The 27301-nt window shown below is 35.1% G+C and overlaps 1 protein-coding gene across 4 annotated transcripts; it reads left to right on the plus strand.

The window, feature by feature from the left end:
* LOC129921846 (uncharacterized) lies at positions 1 to 27301 on the plus strand. Of its 4 annotated transcripts, none has more exons than XR_008773831.1 (5): positions 1 to 578; positions 3596 to 3665; positions 4404 to 4472; positions 15287 to 15347; positions 27072 to 27301. XR_008773831.1 is itself a non-coding variant. In XM_056005002.1 (5 exons), exons 2-5 carry the CDS (start codon positions 3633 to 3635, stop codon positions 19666 to 19668), a joined length of 1116 nt encoding a protein of 371 aa, XP_055860977.1. In that variant the 5' UTR covers positions 1 to 621; positions 3596 to 3632; the 3' UTR covers positions 19669 to 19768. The 4 variants fall into 4 exon arrangements, 2 of the variants coding, with proteins under 2 accessions (XP_055860977.1, XP_055860976.1); XM_056005002.1 differs by lacking the exon at positions 27072 to 27301 and adding an exon at positions 18716 to 19768 and having other exon boundaries at positions 1 to 621; XM_056005001.1 differs by lacking the exon at positions 27072 to 27301 and adding an exon at positions 18716 to 19768.

Genomic DNA, 27301 nt, shown 5'->3' on the forward strand with positions numbered 1-27301 from the left:
CCTTCTGCAGTTGGAAACATTTTCCTGTTTTTGTCCTAAACCGTTGTAGAACGTTTCTAAAACCCCCTATTCAATAGACTTGATTTAAACTTTTTAAAAAGATTTCTTCTAGTCTCGTTGCAAGCGTGATTACAAATAATTTTGGAGATTACCGATTCTATTTTTAATAAAATCGGGAAGGTTTTTATTTTTTAAATAATTTTTCAAACGAACCGGCCCATAGCCCTAGTGTATAAGCCCCCACGTGGGAAAATGAGTATTTTTGAAGTTTTTTATATTCTAGTGGTATTAAACGTATATATTTTTTAAAACTAGACATATAGTTCTATTTTTCACAGTTATTTGTTTGTTTATATGTATTAGATCTTCAATTTGATTATTTTTTTGCAAAATACATATTTTTTAGGATTTTTAAAATACGGAGTTATCCCTCCTTGCTTAGGACTTGGAAGTGGGTTTTCTGAACCGGAAATATGAGCTATTGGGTTAAAATGAATGGCCAGTTACTAAGAGCTAATTGTATGACGGTTGGAAAATACTTGCGCCAGAGTTTGTTCGCATTGTAGCGGATAGAAAAGGTTTATTTTATTTTGTTGTTATATCTCTATGCTGGCACTGCTTGTAAGCTATAGATTATACTATTTTTCACTTTTCAATTTTTGATGCTTGATTATTATTAAGATGTTGATGAATTTAGGTCGTGCAGTAATTATATTATTATTCAATTAGATTATTAGAAGCCCTGCCATACGCCGTGGAACTGCATGTACCCGGCATTGCATTTTTTTTTTTAAACTTTGGCACAGTAGCGTTCTCGATCTTTTTCTTATCTGATCAAATACGGACGATACTTCATAAAAGAATATAATTAAAACAAAACTAAAATGTATTTTAACCTTGGTTTGGCCAATAATAGAATATGCATCCTCTGTTAAGTCTGTTTGGGACACCCTCAACTCAAGTAAACATTAAGAAACTGGAACAGACACAAAACAGAGCAGTGAGATTCATATTAAACGAATATTCACATTTAACTAGAGTAACACCTTTAGTAAAAACCATTAAATTTAGAAAGCCTTCAGGATGAAAGACTTAAAAGTAAAGTAACAATCATTAAAACCCTGAACCAGAATCTTCAAATACAAAAACAAAATTTAATAAAATACTCAGAAAGACACAAAGATAAAGGCACATTCCTCGTTCCATTTTATAGGACCAATTTGTACAAATACTCCTTCTTCCCTAGTGCTATTAGAGCATGGAATGGGTTGCCTGAGCTAGCCAGGAAAACCAGTGACTTGGCTGAATTTAAGTCATTAATTAACAGGCATGACGCATAGGACATAGTCATCTTCTTGTTTGAAGTGACGTCTGTATTATATAAGGTAAGAAGATAAGATGTGGACGTCTATCTAATCATGTTGTTAAAATCAGTCGGGCACAGTCTATTTACTTTATAGACAATGCGCTCGCAAGGGGATGCACTTGCACCCCCCCCCCCCCTGGATTCTAAGTAACCAAATTCTAGCCATTTTTTCGCAACACCAAATCAATTAACTTCTAAGTAGCAACTGAACAAGTAGTGCTTCCACTGGTTAGTGTAGTAGTAGACTAGCCTAGGCATATCATGAATTGATGACCAACCATGTACGTGTACGCCTCTGAATTTTGAGCAGCCACATTTTAGCCAATTTTTTTATTTTATAATGAAACACATCTTCCAGATCTGTTTTGTTTTTATTACGTAGATGTAGATTTAGTCAGAATCCAGGGGGGTGCAAGTGCATTACCATGTACCCCCCCCCCCCCCCTGCGGGCGCCCATGCATTATTGATTCAAGAGTTTAATTAATTACTGTTCAAAAAATTTTTGCGCATCGCCTTCTAAGACTAAATCTAAAGGCCTGTCATTGGAATATTATAAAGTGTAGTAACTTGACAAGTAGTGCTTCCACTGACGTATAGATGTAAAGATATGCTATTATTGTAACTGGAATAGGCAAATCAGTAGTTCATGTCCGACCATGTACGATTTATTTTATTATCATATTATAGGTGCCGGTACTCAGCGATTAGGTGCTGGTACACAGTGATGGATTGCCTAACTTGTAAATACTAATAAATTAATAATAAACGTTAAAATACAAAAAAAAAGTTATATTTTTTCCCCACATTCAAAAAGGTGCCGGTACGCCTTACCGGTGCATACCGTCTCAAAAAAAAAAAAGCACTGGATTTAGTTATTATGAATTCCACTAGGTCGACTTTCAAAAGACATTCTGTATGGTCATTTAACAGAAGGCAGGAGATCCGCAGGTCGCTCACTGCTAATGTATACTGATGTATGCAAATGACTCCAAATGATTGGTTGAAATTCTGTTAATTAAAACGATCAAAACAAGGCTTAAATATTCCATGGGTGATTTCAACTGGGGCCGGCTCTGAGATTGTGTAATAACACAACCTCTCTTTGCAATCTTTTTTTTTTATTTTGTCACCTTTCATTTCCTTCATTTTTTTTTTATTTTCCATATATTGCTTCTCATTTTACCTCATTATCAAAAAATACAGTTACGATCTTCTCTATCAGGCCTTCTGCAAACACTGCTAAACAGCACAAAAGCACATCTAACACAAGAACTTGACAACAAGAGTTTCAATAAACAATGTGGCGGTTTATTGACAAATACATCGACAGCCAATTCAACAAATTGACTACATCAAATTCAAATGCTTTCTTGAACTTAACAGAACTGCCTAACTCAACATTATTAATCTCTCTAGCTCGTAGAGCTACATTTTCGAGGACTCAAAGATACCACAAGTCCTTACTGCCTTGCTGTCCTGGACTAAACTGTCCTTTTTAACACACTGTCTCTCGACCGTGAAGGCTCTTGATCACATGACCACAACACAGATCATACTTGCGGTTATTAGCAGTACTGTCCCTTGTCTATCGACAGCCGTTGACCCGTTGACCTGCGTGATTGGCCTGAGTGGTGTGTATCAGTAGGCCGCACACACATTAACCTTTTCAGTCCGCCACTGGAGTTACAACAATACATTATGATACTGTTGTTAATTAGTTAGCTCACAATGAACATGATCTCCAGAACGCTAAAAAACGAATTTTCATACGCTGCCGAATCTTTCGGTATATCTATAAACCTCTGGAAAACAGAAGCCATGCCTTGTAGTTAAACCCAACCATGGCAAGGGCTTCGGGAGTCAAGCCTGAGGAAAAATCAGGAGCTGGCGACCCTAAGGCAGTTTGCGACACCCAATGCTACACCCTGGCAGAGCCTGCGACGCCGCTGACCACAAACTGTATCGGCATTGCCATTCCTTTGGATACATCAGCTGCTAGAAGGGGAGAACTGATGTGTGGGCGACATCTCCTTCCGACCACAGCTAATGCCCAGGCATTCATCTCATTTCCATGAGATGATCCATAGTCGCTGCGCGATTGAAGGAGACCATAGCAGTACAGCCAAAATACAATTTTTAAAAATGTATAAGACTTATTTCTTTTTCTTTAAAAAAATTATCAAGTAGTTGTAACTGAATAATCAATACCATTTATGTTTATTTTGTAGAATTTGTTTTCATCAATAGAAGTCTTCACTTGGCTCTATGGCATCAAAAAATGCAAGAAGGAAAAAATGGGTTAGTGTTCTATTTTTTTTTTCAATTTTACGTTTTACAAGGCACCCAATCCAAAATGTCTGTCTATAAATTGTTTATGTATATTTTACATTTACTTGTAAAATGCCTGTCTACGAAATTTAATCATGGAGGCAAATCTATTTAAAGAAAGTTCTTATGTGTACAATAAATGGACCACGATAACAATTAACATTTATATTCTTGTTTGATTTGTAAACATTTGTTGTAATAAAATTAATACGCTGTTTGATTGATTAACTATATACTACGTTAGTATGTTATTCTATGATATCTATAATTTATTATTACACCTGAGTGTTTCAGACCTGACAACCGTTACGCAAAATGTGTATATGCTATGCAAAATCTCTAAAACAAAATCTCTGTACATAATCTCCAGCACTAAAATAAGAATTCAACTTATCTCTTTATGCCGTTCCTAAGCTAGCTTATGAATGGTCATTTACTATCATACCTAGGTATTATGTGGTTGATTATTAATAAATTGAAACACAGAGTTTATACAAACAAGTATAACAAATATGATAGATTTTTACCTGTGGCAGATAACTTTAAAAAAAAATAAATAGAAAAATGGAAATATTAAGATGTTGTGAATTTTTACAATTTCAAACATTTATCTCTGAAACTTTTAACATTGATTATTGATACGTACCCGAATAATAAATAGGACTTCTGTTTATCTTTTGTAGATTTTTAAAATATTTTAATTAATAGAATTCAGATCTTGGAAAGATTGCATCAAAATCGGCAATACTTCAGAAGAAATCAGGAATAATAAAAAAGGTATGTACTTGTATTTTCTTCGATGAAAAATCTAGTATTTCAATAAAATGACAACGATTTGCTCATTATTTTCATCAATTAGTCCCATTAATTGATACAAGCCTTGACCTACAACTTGTTGGTATGGAGTAAGAACATTATTTTTTTTCATCAATTAGTCCCATTAGTTGATACAAGCCTTGACCTACAACTTGTTGGTATGGAGTAAGAACATTATTTTTTTTCATCAATTAGTCCCATTAATTGATACAAGCCTTGACCTACAACTTTTTGATATGGAGTAAGAACATTATTCTTTTTCATCAATTAGTCCCATTAGTTGATACAGGCCTTGACCTACAACTTGTTGGTATGGAGTAAGAACATTATTCTTTTTCATCAATTAGTCCCATTAGTTGATACAGGCCTTGACCTACAAGTTGTTGGTATGGAGTAAGAACATTATTATTTTTTCATCAATTAGTCCCATTAGTTGATACAGGCCTTGACCTACAACTTGTTGGTATGGAGTAAGAACATTATTTTTTTTCATCAATTAGTCCCATTAGTTGATACAGGCCTTGACCTACAAGTTGTTGGTATGGAGTAAGAACATTATTATTTTTTCATCAATTAGTCCCATTAGTTGATACAGGCCTTGACCTACAACTTGTTGGTATGGAGTAAGAACATTATTTTTTTTCATCAATTAGTCCCATTAGTTGATACAGGCCTTGACCTACAACTTGTTGGTATGGAGTAAGAACATTATTCTTTTTCATCAATTAGTCCCATTAGTAGATACAAGCCTTGACCTACAACTTGTTGGTATGGAGTAAGAACATTATTTTTTTTCATCAATTAGTCCCATTAGTTGATACAAGCCTTGACCTACAACTTGTTGGTATGGAGTAAAAACATTATTTTTTTTTCATCAATTAGTCCCATTAGTTGATACAGGCCTTGACCTACAACTTGTTGGTATGGAGTAAGAACATTATTTTTTTTTCATCAATTAGTCCCATTAGTAGATACAAGCCTTGACCTACAACTTGTTGGTATGGAGTAAGAACATTATTTTTTTTCATCAATTAGTCCCATTAGTTGATACAGGTCTTGACCTACAACTTGTTGGTATGGAGTAAGAACATTATTTTTTTTCATCAATTAGTCCCATTAGTTGATACAAGCCTTGACCTACAACTTTTTGATATGGAGTAAGAACATTATTTTTTTTTCATCAATTAGTCCCATTAGTTGATACTGGCCTTGACCTACAACTTGTTGGTATGGAGTAAGAACATTATTTTTTTCCATCAATTAGTCCCATTAGTTGATACAGGCCTTGACCTACAACTTGTTGGTATAGAGTAAGAACATTATTTTTTTTCATCAATTAGTCCCATTAGTTGATACAGGCCTTGACCTAGAACTTGTTGGTATGGAGTAAGAACATTATTTTTTTTTCATCAATTATTCCCGTTAGTTGATACAAGCCTTGACCTACAACTTGTTGGTATGGAGTAAGAACATTATTTTTTTTCATCAATTAGTCCCATTAGTTGATAAAAGCCTTGACCTACAACTTGTTGATATGGAGTAAGAACATTATTTTTTTTTCATCAATTAGTCCCGTTAGTTGATACAAGCCTTGACCTACAACTTGTTGGTATAGAGTAAGAACATTATTTTTTTTTCATCAATTAGTCCCATTAGTTGATACAGGCCTTGACCTACAACTTGTTGGTATGGAGTAAGAACATTATTTTTTTTCATCAATTAGTCCCGTTAGTTGATACATGCCTTGACCTACAACTTGTTGGTATGGAGTAAAAACATTATTTTTTTTCATCAATTAGTCCCATTAGTTGATACAAGCCTTGACCTACAACTTGTAGGTATGGAGTAAGAACATTATTTTTTCCATCAATTAGTCCCATTAGTAGATACAAGCCTTGACCTACAACTTGTTGGTATGGAGTAAGAACATTATTTTTTTTTCATCAATTAGTCCCATTAGTTGATACTGGCCTTGACCTACAACTTGTTGGTATGGAGTAAGAACATTATTCTTTTTCATCAATTATTCCCGTTAGTTGATACAAGCCTTGACCTACAACTTGTTGGTATGGAGTAAGAACATTATTTTTTTTTCATCAATTATTCCCGTTAGTTGATACAAGCCTTGACCTACAACTTGTTGGTATGGAGTAAGAACATTATTTTTTTTCATCAATTAGTCCCATTAGTTGATACAAGCCTTGACCTACAACTTGTTGGTATGGAGTAAGAACATTATTCTTTTTCATCAATTAGTCCCATTAGTTGATACAAGCCTTGACCTACAAGTTGTTGGTATGGAGTAAGAACATTATTCTTTTTCATCAATTAGTCCCATTAGTTGATACAGGCCTTGACCTACAACTTGTTGGTATGGAGTAAGAACATTATTTTTTTTCATCAATTAGTCCCGTTAGTTGATACATGCCTTGACCTACAACTTGTTGGTATGGAGTAAAAACATTATTTTTTTTCATCAATTAGTCCCATTAGTTGATACAAGCCTTGACCTACAACTTGTAGGTATGGAGTAAGAACATTATTTTTTCCATCAATTAGTCCCATTAGTAGATACAAGCCTTGACCTACAACTTGTTGGTATGGAGTAAGAACATTATTCTTTTTCATCAATTAGTCCCATTAGTTGATACAAGCCTTGACCTACAACTTGTTGGTATGGAGTAAGAACATTATTCTTTTTCATCAATTATTCCCGTTAGTTGATACAAGCCTTGACCTACAACTTGTTGGTATGGAGTAAGAACATTATTTTTTTTTCATCAATTATTCCCGTTAGTTGATACAAGCCTTGACCTACAACTTGTTGGTATGGAGTAAGAACATTATTTTTTTTCATCAATTAGTCCCATTAGTTGATACAAGCCTTGACCTACAACTTGTTGGTATGGAGTAAGAACATTATTCTTTTTCATCAATTAGTCCCATTAGTTGATACAAGCCTTGACCTACAAGTTGTTGGTATGGAGTAAGAACATTATTCTTTTTCATCAATTAGTCCCATTAGTTGATACAGGCCTTGACCTACAACTTGTTGGTATGGAGTAAGAACATTATTTTTTTTCATCAATTAGTCCCGTTAGTTGATACAAGCCTTGACCTAGAACTTGTTGGTATGGAGTAAGAACATTATTCTTTTTCATCAATTAGTCCCATTAGTTGATACAGGCCTTGACCTACAACTTGTAGGTATGGAGTAAGAACATTATTTTTTCCATCAATTAGTCCCATTAGTAGATACAAGCCTTGACCTAGAACTTGTTGGTATGGAGTAAGAACATTATTTTTTTCCATCAATTAGTCCCATTAGTAGATACAAGCCTTGACCTACAACTTGTTGGTATGGAGTAAGAACATTATTTTTTTTCATCAATTAGTCCCATTAGTTGATACAGGCCTTGACCTAGAACTTGTTGGTATGGAGTAAGAACATTATTTTTTTTTCATCAATTATTCCCGTTAGTTGATACAAGCCTTGACCTACAACTTGTTGGTATGGAGTAAGAACATTATTTTTTTTCATCAATTAGTCCCATTAGTTGATACATGCCTTGACCTACAACTTGTTGGTATGGAGTAAAAACATTATTTTTTTTCATCAATTAGTCCCATTAGTTGATACAAGCCTTGACCTACAACTTGTAGGTATGGAGTAAGAACATTATTTTTTCCATCAATTAGTCCCATTAGTAGATACAAGCCTTGACCTACAACTTGTTGGTATGGAGTAAGAACATTATTTTTTTTTCATCAATTAGTCCCATTAGTTGATACTGGCCTTGACCTACAACTTGTTGGTATGGAGTAAGAACATTATTCTTTTTCATCAATTATTCCCGTTAGTTGATACAAGCCTTGACCTACAACTTGTTGGTATGGAGTAAGAACATTATTTTTTTTTCATCAATTATTCCCGTTAGTTGATACAAGCCTTGACCTACAACTTGTTGGTATGGAGTAAGAACATTATTTTTTTTCATCAATTAGTCCCATTAGTTGATACAAGCCTTGACCTACAACTTGTTGGTATGGAGTAAGAACATTATTCTTTTTCATCAATTAGTCCCATTAGTTGATACAAGCCTTGACCTACAAGTTGTTGGTATGGAGTAAGAACATTATTCTTTTTCATCAATTAGTCCCATTAGTTGATACAGGCCTTGACCTACAACTTGTTGGTATGGAGTAAGAACATTATTTTTTTTCATCAATTAGTCCCGTTAGTTGATACATGCCTTGACCTACAACTTGTTGGTATGGAGTAAAAACATTATTTTTTTTCATCAATTAGTCCCATTAGTTGATACAAGCCTTGACCTACAACTTGTAGGTATGGAGTAAGAACATTATTTTTTCCATCAATTAGTCCCATTAGTAGATACAAGCCTTGACCTACAACTTGTTGGTATGGAGTAAGAACATTATTTTTTTTTCATCAATTAGTCCCATTAGTTGATACAAGCCTTGACCTACAACTTGTTGGTATGGAGTAAGAACATTATTCTTTTTCATCAATTAGTCCCATTAGTTGATACAAGCCTTGACCTACAAGTTGTTGGTATGGAGTAAGAACATTATTCTTTTTCATCAATTAGTCCCATTAGTTGATACAGGCCTTGACCTACAACTTGTTGGTATGGAGTAAGAACATTATTTTTTTTCATCAATTAGTCCCGTTAGTTGATACAAGCCTTGACCTAGAACTTGTTGGTATGGAGTAAGAACATTATTCTTTTTCATCAATTAGTCCCATTAGTTGATACAGGCCTTGACCTACAACTTGTAGGTATGGAGTAAGAACATTATTTTTTCCATCAATTAGTCCCATTAGTAGATACAAGCCTTGACCTAGAACTTGTTGGTATGGAGTAAGAACATTATTTTTTTCCATCAATTAGTCCCATTAGTAGATACAAGCCTTGACCTACAACTTGTTGGTATGGAGTAAGAACATTATTTTTTTTTCATCAATTAGTCCCATTAGTTGATACTGGCCTTGACCTACAACTTGTTGGTATGGAGTAAGAACATTATTCTTTTTCATCAATTATTCCCGTTAGTTGATACAAGCCTTGACCTACAACTTGTTGGTATGGAGTAAGAACATTATTTTTTTTTCATCAATTATTCCCGTTAGTTGATACAAGCCTTGACCTACAACTTGTTGGTATGGAGTAAGAACATTATTTTTTTTCATCAATTAGTCCCATTAGTTGATACAAGCCTTGACCTACAACTTGTTGGTATGGAGTAAGAACATTATTTTTTTTCATCAATTAGTCCCATTAGTTGATACAAGCCTTGACCTACAACTTGTTGGTATGGAGTAAGAACATTATTCTTTTTCATCAATTAGTCCCATTAGTTGATACAAGCCTTGACCTACAAGTTGTTGGTATGGAGTAAGAACATTATTCTTTTTCATCAATTAGTCCCATTAGTTGATACAGGCCTTGACCTACAACTTGTTGGTATGGAGTAAGAACATTATTCTTTTTCATCAATTAGTCCCATTAGTTGATACAAGCCTTGACCTAGAACTTGTTGGTATGGAGTAAGAACATTATTCTTTTTCATCAATTAGTCCCATTAGTTGATACAGGCCTTGACCTACAACTTGTAGGTATGGAGTAAGAACATTATTTTTTCCATCAATTAGTCCCATTAGTAGATACAAGCCTTGACCTAGAACTTGTTGGTATGGAGTAAGAACATTATTTTTTTTCATCAATTAGTCCCATTAGTTGATACAAGCCTTGACCTACAACTTGTAGGTATGGAGTAAGAACATTATTTTTTCCATCAATTAGTCCCATTAGTAGATACAAGCCTTGACCTACAACTTGTTGGTATGGAGTAAGAACATTATTTTTTTTTCATCAATTAGTCCCATTAGTTGATACAGGCCTTGACCTAGAACTTGTTGGTATGGAGTAAGAACATTATTTTTTTTTCATCAATTAGTCCCATTAGTTGATACAGGCCTTGACCTACAACTTGTAGGTATGGAGTAAGAACATTATTTTTTCCATCAATTAGTCCCATTAGTAGATACAAGCCTTGACCTACAACTTGTAGGTATGGAGTAAGAACATTATTTTTTCCATCAATTAGTCCCATTAGTTGATACAAGCCTTGACCTAGAACTTGTAGGTATGGAGTAAGAACATTATTTTTTCCATCAATTAGTCCCATTAGTAGATACAAGCCTTGACCTACAACTTGTAGGTATGGAGTAAGAACATTATTTTTTCCATCAATTAGTCCCATTAGTAGATACAAGCCTTGACCTAGAACTTGTTGGTATGGAGTAAGAACATTATTTTTTTTCATCAATTAGTCCCATTAGTTGATACAAGCCTTGACCTACAACTTGTAGGTATGGAGTAAGAACATTATTTTTTTTCATCAATTAGTCCCGTTAGTTGATACAAGCCTTGACCTACAACTTGTAGGTATGGAGTAAGAACATTATTTTTTCCATCAATTAGTCCCATTAGTAGATACAAGCCTTGACCTACAACTTGTTGGTATGGAGTAAGAACATTATTTTTTTTTCATCAATTAGTCCCATTAGTTGATACAGGCCTTGACCTACAACTTGTTGGTATGGAGTAAGAACATTATTTTTTTTCATCAATTAGTCCCATTAGTTGATACAAGCCTTGACCTACAACTTGTTGGTATGGAGTAAGAACATTATTTTTCTCATCAATTAGTCCCATTAGTTGATACAAGCCTTGACCTACAACTTGTTGGTATGGAGTAAGAACATTATTTTTTTTCATCAATTATTCCCATTAGTTGATACAAGCCTTGACCTACAACTTGTAGGTATGGAGTAAGAACATTATTTTTTCCATCAATTAGTCCCATTAGTTGATACAAGCCTTGACCTAAAACTTGTTGGTATGGAGTAAGAACATTATTCTTTTTCATCAATTAGTCCCATTAGTTGATACAGGCCTTGACCTACAACTTGTAGGTATGGAGTAAGAACATTATTTTTTCCATCAATTAGTCCCATTAGTAGATACAAGCCTTGACCTAGAACTTGTTGGTATGGAGTAAGAACATTATTTTTTTCCATCAATTAGTCCCATTAGTAGATACAAGCCTTGACCTACAACTTGTTGGTATGGAGTAAGAACATTATTTTTTTTTCATCAATTAGTCCCATTAGTTGATACTGGCCTTGACCTACAACTTGTTGGTATGGAGTAAGAACATTATTCTTTTTCATCAATTATTCCCGTTAGTTGATACAAGCCTTGACCTACAACTTGTTGGTATGGAGTAAGAACATTATTTTTTTTTCATCAATTATTCCCGTTAGTTGATACAAGCCTTGACCTACAACTTGTTGGTATGGAGTAAGAACATTATTTTTTTTCATCAATTAGTCCCATTAGTTGATACAAGCCTTGACCTACAACTTGTTGGTATGGAGTAAGAACATTATTTTTTTTCATCAATTAGTCCCATTAGTTGATACAAGCCTTGACCTACAACTTGTTGGTATGGAGTAAGAACATTATTCTTTTTCATCAATTAGTCCCATTAGTTGATACAAGCCTTGACCTACAAGTTGTTGGTATGGAGTAAGAACATTATTCTTTTTCATCAATTAGTCCCATTAGTTGATACAGGCCTTGACCTACAACTTGTTGGTATGGAGTAAGAACATTATTCTTTTTCATCAATTAGTCCCATTAGTTGATACAAGCCTTGACCTAGAACTTGTTGGTATGGAGTAAGAACATTATTCTTTTTCATCAATTAGTCCCATTAGTTGATACAGGCCTTGACCTACAACTTGTAGGTATGGAGTAAGAACATTATTTTTTCCATCAATTAGTCCCATTAGTAGATACAAGCCTTGACCTAGAACTTGTTGGTATGGAGTAAGAACATTATTTTTTTTCATCAATTAGTCCCATTAGTTGATACAAGCCTTGACCTACAACTTGTAGGTATGGAGTAAGAACATTATTTTTTCCATCAATTAGTCCCATTAGTAGATACAAGCCTTGACCTACAACTTGTTGGTATGGAGTAAGAACATTATTTTTTTTTCATCAATTAGTCCCATTAGTTGATACAGGCCTTGACCTAGAACTTGTTGGTATGGAGTAAGAACATTATTTTTTTTTCATCAATTAGTCCCATTAGTTGATACAGGCCTTGACCTACAACTTGTAGGTATGGAGTAAGAACATTATTTTTTCCATCAATTAGTCCCATTAGTAGATACAAGCCTTGACCTACAACTTGTAGGTATGGAGTAAGAACATTATTTTTTCCATCAATTAGTCCCATTAGTTGATACAAGCCTTGACCTAGAACTTGTAGGTATGGAGTAAGAACATTATTTTTTCCATCAATTAGTCCCATTAGTAGATACAAGCCTTGACCTACAACTTGTAGGTATGGAGTAAGAACATTATTTTTTCCATCAATTAGTCCCATTAGTAGATACAAGCCTTGACCTAGAACTTGTTGGTATGGAGTAAGAACATTATTTTTTTTCATCAATTAGTCCCATTAGTTGATACAAGCCTTGACCTACAACTTGTAGGTATGGAGTAAGAACATTATTTTTTTTCATCAATTAGTCCCGTTAGTTGATACAAGCCTTGACCTACAACTTGTAGGTATGGAGTAAGAACATTATTTTTTCCATCAATTAGTCCCATTAGTAGATACAAGCCTTGACCTACAACTTGTTGGTATGGAGTAAGAACATTATTTTTTTTTCATCAATTAGTCCCATTAGTTGATACAGGCCTTGACCTACAACTTGTTGGTATGGAGTAAGAACATTATTTTTTTTCATCAATTAGTCCCATTAGTTGATACAAGCCTTGACCTACAACTTTTTGATATGGAGTAAGAACATTATTTTTCTCATCAATTAGTCCCATTAGTTGATACAAGCCTTGACCTACAACTTGTTGGTATGGAGTAAGAACATTATTTTTTTTCATCAATTATTCCCATTAGTTGATACAAGCCTTGACCTACAACTTGTAGGTATGGAGTAAGAACATTATTTTTTCCATCAATTAGTCCCATTAGTTGATACAAGCCTTGACCTAAAACTTGTTGGTATGGAGTAAAAACATTATTTTTTTTATCAAAGCTACTACATATTATTGTTCTACTATTTTACAGCGCTGGTCAGTTATTCTGTCCTACAGCTATTTCTTGGATCAGAGAATACCTTATTTAAATAGGGGAGTGGCATTTTTTTCGTACTTTCAATGTAACTGTATAAAAAAGAAAAATTAATAAAATAGTCTCATATATTAAATTTCTACCTATTGTTCTTCATTAACATTACTTTTTGTCGAAGGAAGCTACTTTGCAATAATGGTTAACACAGTAATAGTATATTTTGTTTATTATTTAAAAATTTATTCATTTTTAATTACAAAGCTTAGATAAACTTACTCAGTCTGTTTCTTTATTTGTACAAGATGTTTAGACCCAAGTCCCACTTGATCTCTGAGTTAACCCGTTTTTAGAGGCCCCCTAAAGGGGAAAAGACGCTAATAGTTTTGTGTGGCCTGTCTGTCCGTCCGCTCGTTCGTCCCGTTTAGATATCAGAAACTAGAAGAGAAAATGAAAATCGGACATCATGATAGTTTAGAATATTAGATCAAAGTACTGATGCAACGGATACTTTTTTCTTTTCCGATAGTGAACCAACTAATTTTTAAAACTATATATGCAAGCAGATTTTTCAAAAAATTACACCACTTTTAAGTAAAAAACCTAATCTAGACTAGATCTAGAAATCTAGAAATAGAAGAATTTAAGAAGTAGGTATCTTGGAACAGTGGCGTTATTGGGGGGGGGGGGGGGGGCGAGGGGGCGGTCCGCACCGGTCGACACCATTTTGGGGGGTGGCAACCAAGTTGGAAAAATTATAACTTGGCAAAAGCAGACACATTGCAAAAGATATTAATAAAATATCGAGATATATCATGGAGCAGTGGCGTCACTAGGGAAGGGGGTGCGAGGGGTGCGGTCTGCACCGGTCGACACCACTTTGGGTGTGGCAACCATGTTGGAAAAATTATAACTTGGCAAAAGCAGACACATAGGAATAGATAATTATAAAATCTCTAGATATATGCCTTCACACATCTTGATGGTAGTGTAAGTGTAAATGATTTAGCACAACGTTATACCATTTGAAGTATAACAAAAGAAACCTGTTCATATGATGTTAGGTCTGTATGTAATTTAAATTAAATATTATTGTAAAATTTGCAATATCATTTGAGTAAATACATTTGAGTAAAAATAAATAAAAAAGTAGATAATCAGCTCACTGTATTGGTTCAACAACAACAACAACAAAAAAAAAACTAGCGATAGTGTTCATTGGAACATATTTCAAGAAAGTTGATGGGGAGGGGTGACACCCTGAGCTACAGCACTAGGTGCCACCAACACTATATCGGAAGGTTTCCATGCTGATCTTAGGTGTCACTTAACGCTACTCTACTTATTCCAGAAGAGTTAGAAGAGTCTTATCAAAGACGACGTGTTGCACTGTTTGCTTTTATGTGAAAAATAACGCCAAATTTTAAAAATTTCTTTAAAAGATAAAAACAAGAATATGGTCTAAATATATTTCTCTTCCATTGGTGAATTTGATGGGGGCCGCCTCTGACTCTCTTTGTAATCTTGTTTTATATGCGTTTAGTTTTAAATATAATATTACTGTGTTGTTGTTTTTTTTTCAGAAATATTATAAATTCTTTCTTCATAAAAGCAGAGTTGTAAATAGTTCTTACAATATCATAGGTATGTATATTTCTTATTATACAACTTAGCAAAGACGATATATAAATGTTGTCTATATTATATATGTCAAGATTATATGTGTTTACTATAGGATTGTGCTGACAGCTCAGCATTTAGTTTCTCACAGGCTGAATATTTGGTCACTTGCAGTGTGGTAGTAGGGTATACCATCACTCGTTTAAATGTAAATCTAGTAGGTTCTAAGATCAGCAACACTGCGACAGTCAATAAAAAACAAGGTGAATCCAACGGTCAGCTTGTAAATATGTAGCTGTGGCTTTCCGTACTTATAGCTGCCAAACTGAAGTATCTTGAGGTATATAGAGGTATATTTATAAAATGACGATGGACTGCCCTGAAATAAAGATACCTTTTCACTAAAGATACATTTTCACCGCTTCGGACGAAAAAAGAATAATCCTTAGATCTAAGTGTTGTAGATCTAGACAGTAGAAGAGTAGACAAATACAATATGGATGACACTGGTAACGGTTTTGAAGTCTAGATCCACTGGATAAATATTTATAACAAATAACGCTAAGATCCAGCTGCAGCCCAGATCATTAACAGGAATGAAGACTAGACCCAGCAAACAAAAAATAATAAAGAATTTTAGTAGTCATCCAGCAGTCCTCCAGTAGTATTAGTATTCAGATCTAGATCTAGCAAAAGACGAAGATGACCTACTTTTAGATTGGGGTCGCCATTTCTGTTGAGGGGCTGTTAGTTGTTAGATCTAACTCTGGTTATTTGAGAGGTTACCATCAAAATCGACACTGGCAACTGGGAAGAGGTGGCACTGGACAGATCCACATGGAGAGAGAGCATAAAGGAAGGGTCACGGATTGCAGATGTCATACACAACAGAAGCAGAAAGAAGGGTGAAAATGCAACGGCGCCTGGTGATTATATATGGCCAACCAGAGATCGCAGCTGTGTATCAAGGATTGGCCTCTTTAGTCACACAAGAAGTGTTACCATCAAAATCGACACTGGCAACTGGGAAGAGGTGGCACTGGACAGATCCACATGGAGAGAGAGCATAAAGGAAGGGTCACGGATTGCCGATGTCATACACAACAGAAGCAGAAAGAAGGGTGAAAATGCAACGGCGCCTGGTGATTATATATGCCCAACCTGAGATCGCAGCTGTGTATCAAGGATTGGCCTCTTTAGTCACACAAGAAGTGTTACCATCAAAATCGACACTGGCAACTGGGAAGAGGTGGCACTGGACAGATCCACATGGAGAGAGAGCATAATGGAAGGGTCACGAATTGCAGATGTCATACACAACAGAAGCAGAAAGAAGGGTGAAAATGCAACGGCGCCTGGTGATTATATATGCCCAACCTGCGATCGCAGCTGTGTATCAAGGATTGGCCTCTTTAGTCACACAAGAAGTGTTACCATCAAAATCGACACTGGCAACTGGGAAGAGGTGGTACTGGACAGATCCACATGGAGAGAGAGCATAAAGGAAGGGTCACAGATTGCAGATGTCATACACAACAGAAGCAGAAAGAAGGGTGAAAATGCAACGGCGCCTGGTGATTATATATGCCCAACCTGAGATCGCAGCTGTGTATCAAGGATTGGCCTCTTTAGTCACACAAGAAGTGTTACCATCAAAATCGACACTGGCAACTGGGAAGAGGTGGCACTGGACAGATCCACATGGAGAGAGAGCATAAAGGAAGGGTCACAGATTGCAGATGTCATACACAACAGAAGCAGAAAGAAGGGTGAAAATGCAACGGCGCCTGGTGATTATATATGCCCAACCTGAGATCGCAGCTGTGTATCAAAGATTGGCCTCTTTAGTCACACAAGAAGTTGCAAAGGGAAAAGATCGTCTCTCGAGACGTAAAATGCCACAGACCATCTAGCTCCTCATTGGTTCAGTTAATAACAACTTCCAACACTGAATACAAATAAATCTAGTTAATAATGAGGAGGTACAGTTCTTTACTAAAACAACAGTTTATTACAGAAAAAAGGGCACATTCCACGTCGTATCATATACCGTTTGGGACCCCTCAACTCAAGATAACATTAAGAAATTGTTGTTTTTGCATGTTTCGGATGTTCCTTCAGAATTGAAGATAGTTACTTCCTAGTCCAAACCTCCCGCAGGACGACGGGGGATGGGAGCGGGCAGGGTTTGAACCCTGGACCATCGACAAATCTGAACAACAGTCCAGCGCGCAAACCGCACGACCAGGCAGCCATCCACGTCGTATCTAAACTACAAGCCGGTTTTCTTCGTCGTCGATCGCCCGTTAATCGTTTCTCATTTATTTCCGTTGTAATGAGATATAGATTATTAATATCACGACAACATGGTTGATCCTTGTTAATATTATTATTATTATTATTATAACTAAAGATGAAAATGAAATGGGTGACTTATTTTTGAATTTTGATTAAGCTGAATATATTTTTAGAAGTTCTAGTTTAAAAGGAGCCCATCGGTTAGTTGGGAAACAATAGAGGAATTTTGTGTAAAATGTATTTCCGTCTTTTATAAAAAAAATATTTCACCATTTTAATAATTTTGGTCCAGGCATTGATACATTGATTTTTTACATAATGGTTAGAATTTTAGCGGCCCCTGAAAGGGGGAAAGAAGCTATTAGTTTTGTGTGGCCTGTCTGTTCGTCCGTCCCATATAGGTCTCGTAAACTAGAAAAGATAGTAAAAATCCGACAGCATAATATTTTAGAACATTCAAAGTTATGATGCAACGGCTCCTTTTTTCTTTTCTGAAAGCGAAAAATTTAATTTTTTAAATTACTTATGCAAGCAGTTTTTTTTCATAAAAATACACCACTTTTACAACTATTCACTATTAATAGTAACGAAAACGTGATTCTCTTTATTATAATTGGACACTAATATTTGTATTGTTAAGTTATGTAAGTTCTGTTATACTAAGTACTATATTTACACACAAAAAATGTTTACTATTTTTTTAAGAGAAAAAATCTATTTAGAATGCATATAAGTTGAATATAATTTAAAACAACAATTAATAAGTAGTTTTTCATATTATCACCTGAACCGCTATGCCGCACCATCGCTATAGGACACTTAACCAAAGGAATTTTTTTTTAACGGAAATGTATTTTTTTTCTTGCGGTTCAAGAGATCGACCCTTTACAAAACAACTACATCAATTAGATATTCATTATAAGAAATCATTTAGGCCAGGTTCAAATCTAACTTCACATTCTCTTTCACCTATCTTTTGGTCTGCTGGAATGCTGGGGGCACCACACAAGATCTGTTAACCTTTTTTTCTCCATTCTTCTCAGTCATTTTTATAAATAATTTTACATCCTCATGTTCATTAAGTACTTTTACAGGTGATCATGAAGCACAGGAGGCGGAAGGTGGAGAGGTTGATCTACACCAGTTTTATAATGACTGTAAGAAGAATCCAGGTCATATCCAGTTTATACCTGTTGAAAAATTCACCTTGAAACATTTACCAGAAGGGCTTCAAGACCCTTGCTTGTATAAACTCATTAAAGCTTCAGCGGACATGACAGTTAGAGTCAGTGTTACAATGACCAGTCCAGACAGACCACAGTTTTGGGCAGGGACAACTCAACCGTATCCATTTTGTAATCTAAAGAACGAACCACAGTTAAGGACAGGAAGTGGAAGAATTTGGAATGTAAACAAAATGAAAGATGGAGAAGTACAGGATGGATATTATCATAGTAGCTACACAAAATGTTGGTGCCAAAAATGTCAAGATTCAGACTGCCCCAGCAATGTGTGGTGGGAGTTTTCTGTGCACACAGCCTGTCACGTGGTTTTCGATGTCACTGAGGCGAGTCACACGAAATTGAGATTATTTTTTGATAGCGATGCTAGTCCTTTGGTCATTGTTGATAAATTCGAATTTCTATACTCAAGTAAAGATTATGACATTTGTGCTTTGAACTGTGTGACGTGTGACAAAGCTTTGGGAGAAAAACTAATGAAAATATATAAATGTCATCTTGATATTTGGGAGGAAATCTTATTCAACCCATCTTACTCTAGAGATAAGCACAAGATGGCGTTTATAGTGTCACATCCTCATGGATGTCCCAAGCAGATCAGTATTGGTCAATGGAAGGACAAAATACTGATCCATGATAGAACAAAGTTTACATATTCCACCACTACATGTCCAGGAAGTAGTGGGGCAACTGTCCATTGTGTGGGCTATAGTGGTACGGCGTGGAGATCAGAATTCGTTCACAGTGGAACTAAATCTGGATTAAATTATAGTGGAGTCGGTCAAGTCTTTTCAAAATCTAAGTGATGCTAGGTGATTTGCGCACTAATAACTTAAAGCACACGAAGCGCTGCATTGAAAACAGAGAAGAAACACCCCATATACACATTTGGGCAAACAGGTATATATGGGGGGCACTGGGGAATGGTGGTGGGGGCCGGGCGGTAGGGGCGAATTTAAGTTTCAAATCACAAATGCTATACGAATTATTTACTTATGTTAGTAATATATACTAATTATTTATATTTTAACATATTTTTAGAGTATGTCGTCCCCCCCCCCTTTTTAGTATCTTGGCCGATTTGGTGGGGGGGGGGGAAGGGGCGATTCCATCAATCCCATCCCCCCCCCAAACTTTCGAGTGGGGAATGGTCCAATTTTTGTGTGTGTGGAAATCACAGTTTGTTAACAGAATTACATATCTCTATGATAAAAGCTTCTTATTGATATAAAACATTCTTTATATAATATCGTACCCTTTCTGGTATGTTGGCCGATTGGGTGGGGTGGGGGGGGTAACGATTGTATCTACTGCCATCCCCATCTTAACTCTTTGGGGGTGGGAGGCGGTCCAATTTTTATGGAGAAATCATAGTTTGTGAACAAAATTATGTGAATATCTCTCTCTATATAAGCTACTTACTGATATTTGAACCCGTTTGTATATTATGTAGCACCGCACTCTAATCACAAATTAAATCATTAATAAATATAAAATGAATGAGAGTTGTGCCAGGTGGAACGGGCAATAGATACAATCGCCCCCCCCCCCCCCCTCATTGGACAGACCAATACTTTTTTCTTTTGTATTTTAGTTATGAAGTTACACACTTTTTTTTTTCACAAAAATCTCACAAATATAAGCTATATATGCTTTTAAAATAAATTATGATATGGACTCTCCCGTTATTCTTTAATGTCAAATGCAATAATTAGCAATAATTATAAAAAGGAGAGAGAGAGAGATCTTACATGATTAATCGTTTTTCACTCCATCGCCTCTCCACAAAAACACGCTATTTTAAAACAAAATAGTCAAATATGGTGACAAAGTCTATGTAATTGCATAATAATTTATCATAATTAGTTTAAGAATTACTTTGTTTTGGAAAATGTAGAATTCATTAAGAAATTTTTAAGTATAAGAGTAACAATTGAGATGAGTTTTGAGCCGATATATTTTTTTCAAGTCGCCTTTTCCCAATCTTTACTCAATCTGAGATTTTTCTCATGTATAAATATTTTTTGGACTATAACTTACAATTTATAGTTGAATACTAAAAATAAAAATAAAAAGAGTACAATCTAATTGCTCTATTTAACTTGTTCTCCCTCTTCTGAATTTTTTTGTTCAGAGCTTTGAATTATATTTAGTTCTGTAACTAAACGAAGTTACAAATAGGCGTATTGAATCACTTCCATTAAACTTTTTTTTTTTTTGGTTTTTAAATATTATTTTTCAACAACATTTGTTTTTCGGCGGTGACATTCAAAGCCTTAATCTAAATCTGTTGTGTATCTTATTTTTTTTTCAATGAACAAATCGGTTGTATTTGCAATACAATGTTTATATTGACCAAAAAGAGGCCGACTACAAGCAGTCTCGCTTAGCACAAAGATAATATTACAATAAATACTTACTCCAGTATCGGCAGTTGCCTGACGTTCCTTTATGTTACCTCATTTGGCCTGCCCTTTTATAATAGGATGAATCGTGAGCTGTAGATGTTCGGAGAATGCGTTTCTGCAGTGAAGAGTACAAGAAAACGCTTGGACGTCGGGGGCCAAAACCATGTCTGTCTGGGGTGGGAGGGGGGGCGTTATAAAACTAGCCTTTCCAAATCAATTTAAAAGTCTATGTCTGAGAAAGCGGTAGTTTTTTTTATTTTTTTAAACATTTGATTGGCTGTTCAAGAAAGAGACAGAAGGAAAGTGTAAGAGAATGGGCCGTTAAATTTCATTGTCATATTCACGGGCTTAAAAGTATGTTACTGTGGGTGGGGGGTCGTTAAAATGTGTCCGGTTTACTAAAAATTCATTGGGAATATTCCATGCTGGGAATAAATCAACGGGCGTAACCGGTGTTTAATGCTAGTACATTATTAAAGCAGACTTATTGTGTGGTATCCCCACGAAATATACGATTGTATCACCATTTCTTTTAAACATAATATTTGAAAGTTACATCTTAACTGTGAATTTTATATCACATTGCTCCAGGGCATTAACTCCCATGTTAAGCCAAATGTACTTTGTAATAAAGTGTTGTTTTTTTTAATATTCGGTATGTAATCATCTTTTTTTTTTTGAAGTAACGTCTGTTTTAAAATAAGATAGGAAGATAAGATATAATACTTTGTCTTTTAAAACAATGTACTTTAAAATAACCATGTTTTCCAGAAGAGAAACATTGTTTACTGTTAGTGTACTTATCAGATATCTTTATTTTGACTAGATGACTCAAATTCTGATTAGGTTGAAATGTGTTTATCTTCTTTTCACTTTGTGCAGTAGCAGAAATTTCATAGTAATCTCTTTAAGTTAAGGTTACTCTAGACCAGAGGTTCTCAACTTGTGGATCGCGACCCCCTTGGGGGTAGATTGACGATTTACCAGGAGTCGCCTAAGACCATCGAAAATTATTAATTGTTAAAAATTGTTATTGTCTATTCTTCTATTGCAGTATGTCTGTGGGTGGGGGAGGGGGGGGTCGCTGAAGAGTGGGGGATTTTAAAAAGGGGTCGCCGAGCATAAAATGTTGAGAACCGCTGCTCTAGACAGTGAATTGTTGTACAATGTTAAATTAGTAAGTTAATCATCTTCCGGTTTTATTTTTTTTTGGTGTTGTTTCTTTTCTTCCTGTCAAGACAATACGATGTCAGTTGAATTGTTAACAATTACCTTTTTAAAAATAGTACCACGTTAGATGTTTAGTATTATTATTATTAATCAGCTAATTGTAATCATTTATACATGTTCTTTTTCATGTCAAAAATAATTGTATATATGTCTTCATTCTTGTCTATTTTGATATATGTTTTATTCTCTTCGTGTAGTGTTTTCTTCCGAAATTTGCAATTAGTTTACATTTCATGAAATTCTAATATTGTTTTGTGTGTGCTTATCATGGGGTTGTTCCATAACAGTAAGTTCAGCTTCTGTCAAATTAGATAATAATTGTTTTTGCTAAGTCTAGTTTAGTGCCAACTGTGACGGATCGATACAGCAGTGAACTGTGAACTAGTCTAGAACGTTTGAGGTCCACGGAAAATCATCGCTAGTTCATTAATTACAAACCAATCAGATATTGAGGTGAAGACAGAAGACTCGAGATCGATTTGTAGAATACGTTAGATTAAAAAAAAATATTGAGAAAGAAAATTCTCGTTAGTAGAAGATTTGGTTAGAAAAGTATAAATAGAAGAACATGTGTTTATTTGTGGTCTTTGAAGTTTTGAAATGGTTCCTTGGTAATGAGTAAAGGAAGTTCAATTGTAAAAAGTAAAAGTTTCCCTTTCAGACCTTAAGATCTATAGGTCATCTGTTTCTGTGGCCCACGGTTAACGAGCAGGGTGTCATGTGGCCAGCACAACGACCAACCGCCTTTACCTTGCCCCCAACTAATATCAGGTACCCATTAGAGTTGGGTGGACTCCTGGGCGCCCTAAAAATCCCGGGGGCGCGGTGGCAGAGTGGCTTTCAAACTTGGGGTCATGTGTTTGAATCTCGGTGAAGATTTGGGGGGGGGGAGTTCAGAAGGACCTAAGTAATGTTTTTTGTATTGTGAAAATTTAAAGTAAAAGTTTTAATTAGTGTTATACATTTATGAATGAACGATCAGATGCCAGTGCTGCACTACAGTTGAAACCCCCCAATGTAGAGTATGCACAAACACTTCTTAGGCCCATTAGTTGTAACCATCTCGTCCGCCTGCATTATAATGCCCCCCCCCCCTCACACACGCGTACAAAACCATACACAAACTACTTTTAAACGAAACGCATCTCCCAAAGAAATTATTTTCCTTGTATATTTAGTGGAACAGCCAACATTAGAATAACTTCACATGCTCTTTTTTTTTGGCATTTTTTCTCATTCCTCAATGGACCTTATTCACCAATCATAAATAAACACATTTAGCCACGTCATAATATCGATAAACAAATGAAAAATACGTATAACGTGACAGCCTTTATAGGTTACATAATTTGTATAGAAGAGATAGGGAATCACAGGGCTAAATGTTGTTAGTTTACGATTGGTGAATGAGGTCCATTGAAAGGCCCAGTCAAGCACAGTTTTAAAAAAAAACATTCACTTCTTTTAATTACACTGGATTCCCTTTTTTTTTCACCTTTACCTTTACCTATTCCTTAAGTCTATTGGACCGTGGGGACACCATGCAAGACTCGTCGACCGTCTTTCTCCATTCCTTCCTGTCTTCTGCCTTAGTTAGAACCTCTTTCAATGGCAGGCCAGTCCATTCTTTAATGTTATCCTCCCATCGCTTTCTCTGTCTGCCTCTCCTTCTTTTTCCTGTTACTTTTCCCTGAAGAAAGGTCTTTGCAAGCAATTTTTTACCAGAATTAAAAAAGTAAAGCTCCCATTTCAGACCTTGTGGTCTATAGGGCAGATGATATAAAAAATCATCTGTTTCTGTGGCTTCTGGTTAACAAGGGTGTCACGTGGTCCAACGACCAACCATCTTTACTTTTCCACAAATAATAATAATAAACTTTAATGTCCATAAGAAAATTAGTCTTACATTTTGTGCATTACACCACGTAACCATTAGAGCTGGGTGGACTCAGGGAGCCCAAAGATCTCAAAATTAAAAAAAAATCTCATTCTTCACTAGAATTCGAACCCTGAACCCCCGGTTATGGAGCCAAGCGTTTTACCGCTCAGCCACCGGACCTCTACTATTACAGAATTACTGATGAACCAAAATCATTGAAACTTTGAGCTTACAGTGGAATAGTTTGAAAACGAAACATTAATACTCACAACTTAGTCCATTCTTTACATAATTTTTTACTTCATCTGTCATAGATCTAAAAACGCACTTAATTTAGAACAAACGGTATTAAACTCCCTACCCCACTCTTGACACCCCCCCCCCCCCCCCCCCCGCAGACACAATCATATATTTTTAATAGGATCTTATATTTCCCATGTCCGTAATGGTGTTGACCACTTTTACTACTTAGGCAGCAAAGTGTCCAAAAGATGCGTACCAACCGTCTCGCAATGGCCAATGTTGCTTTTGGTCGCCTCAGGCTGAGAGTATGGCTGAATAGGTCTCGTCACTGAGCAACAAAAATCAATGCTTATAAAGCAGTGGTTCTCATTACACTCTTGTTTGGCTCTGAGACCTGGGGATGATTTATGGAAGGCCTTTAAGGCTCCTGCAATAATTCTTCTTTGAAACGTAATTGGAAAGTTGGCCTTGACGTTAAAACGTTAGGGTTGGGGTTATTTCCGCAGCTTTTAATTTTGCTAATTCTATTTTATGCTGTTTTTGTAAAGTCTTTTTTTGTTTTATTTTTTTTACTGTTATCCCCATGCTCTTTTTCTTTTTTTTTTTTTTTCGTTTTGGGAGCCAAAATTGAAAAGCGCAAATTCTGAGGAGGTTCATTGGTTAGGTAGTATGTCTTTGATATTAAATAATATTTCTATTACTATTATTATATTTTTAAGGTTAATCTCTTTTCAATTGTTTATGATTTAATACTTGTGAATTATGAGAACTTACAAATAAAAACATATTAAAAAAAAAAAAAAGCCCACAAAAGAGGCAAGATGGCCCATAAAAGAGGCACATAAAGCCCCAAAAAAAGAGGCAACGAAAAGAGGCCTAAGGCCCAAGGATTCCTATGATGATAAAGCTAAAACTGAATAGCGCAAATTCTGAGGTTTCCTTTTAAAAAAAAAAGTTTTTCCAAATTGGATCTCTTATTTAAATCCAAAAAGCTTCTGTCTTTACCAGCAAATTTCATCTGATAAGTTATTTGAAATCTACCGTCGTAGTTATATTCAATGCAAGTTATCTGGAAATAACTTAGGATGATTTGCTAATCAGCTCTTTGAATGCTATTATTTTCTAACGCGCTAAGGTTCACATTTCATAACTTCATAACCAGATATTGTTATTGGAGGGAGGTCTCTGAAACTGGCATCAAGGCTATTACATCTTTGTTCTGGAGAAATAAACATAAAATTAAAAAATTTGATAAAAAAAAAAAGTTTCCTTTAACAAAGTAGGCCCAATTATGTCATTACGTTTGATTCAGTTAAGACGCCAACAAGTTATAGTGTCTTTAAAATCATGTTTGCACAATTTCTTAACAATATTAAACGACTTCAAGGTGTTTCGAATGACAGAAGACATGTTTTATGAGTTCTATTTCCCATTATACACATTTACATTCCGAAAACATTTCTATATGTAAATCTATTAAACATTGATAAAAAAAAAAAACTACCTTATCATTCTTATAGTAGTCGTAGTAATTTGGGTTAATTTTTCCTTTTTTTTTTTTAACGATATTCAACTTTTTACTTACATAACTTTATGTATAATTAATTTATGAGTCAATAATTCAATGTGGCTAATGAAGGCATGAGTCAAATATGTATTACCATTACTACAAATCATTTGTAGCTTTAGCACGCCATTTTCTTAATTCGCATGTAGGCTACTATGTTTATAGCAATCTTTTGTTTTGATTTGTATTGCATTATATATATATATATATATATATGACCTCGTGGCATTGATTACGTCTTAGCACTTTGAAAAGTTTGATCTGATGACCCAGTGCTCAAAATTTGACTGAGATCCTAGTATAAATGAAGAAATAATAGATTCACAAAATATTTCACATGAAGCTTAAAACTTATTCACTGAAGCCCCTCGATATCAACTCGTTTCCTCAATGTACAGGTTTTCAGTACATCGTAAAAAAAACTCTAAGAATTTCCACGAGCAAATAAATCAAAGTAAATAGTTTACATTAAAAAAGTGAAAATTTTCAAGCTTCCAAATGTTAAATGTTTGTTGTGTAAAATGTTTTACATGTTTCGGATGTTCCTTCAGAGTTGAAGATAGCTTAGTTCCTAGTCCAAACCTCCCGCAAGACGACGGGGGATGGGAGCGGGCAGGGTTTGAACCCTCGACCGTCGATAAATCCGAACGACAGTCCAGCGCGCAAACCGCACGGCCAGGCAGCCACCCAAAGTTCCAAAGTTTAGGTTTATACTTCTGCTTAGAATAATATTCTAACAATTCTCTGGGATTAGGACACGCATGTTAGCACTGATCATGAAAAGTCGCTTTGATTGAGAATTTTTTTTTATTAGTTCTAGTAATTTCTAGTGCCTTTTTTTTTACATACGTAACTATTTTTGTAACTTTCATGCTTTATTAGGTTTTCGTAAGTGACAGTATTACTGAAGGATATACAGGTGTGTGTAATACTGACCTAAATCCCATGTAGTGGGGCCATACGTGACAGAGTGATTAGTTGTTGACAGCTTAATTTGTGAGTACGTGTGGGTGTTTATAATAACAATAGTTTAGACCAAATTAGCAATATGTCAAAATATGTATACGTGTAGCTTATAAAGGCTTGTAGATTATTTTTAATAAATTTAGTTG

The sequence above is a fragment of the Biomphalaria glabrata genome, chromosome 11, assembly GCF_947242115.1.
Source record: "Biomphalaria glabrata chromosome 11, xgBioGlab47.1, whole genome shotgun sequence".
NCBI classification, from domain to species: domain Eukaryota; kingdom Metazoa; phylum Mollusca; class Gastropoda; family Planorbidae; genus Biomphalaria; species Biomphalaria glabrata.

Excerpts from the sequence above, each read along its gene's own strand:
- LOC129921846 (XM_056005002.1), top strand. The coding sequence starts at position 3,633 with ATGGCATCAAAAAATGCAAGAAGGAAAAAATGG. Across the intron at positions 4,473-15,286 it reads AATCAGGAATAATAAAAAAG|AAATATTATAAATTCTTTCT; the intron begins GTATGTACTTGT and ends TTTTTTTTTCAG. Across the intron at positions 15,348-18,715 it reads TAGTTCTTACAATATCATAG|GTGATCATGAAGCACAGGAG; the intron begins GTATGTATATTT and ends GTACTTTTACAG.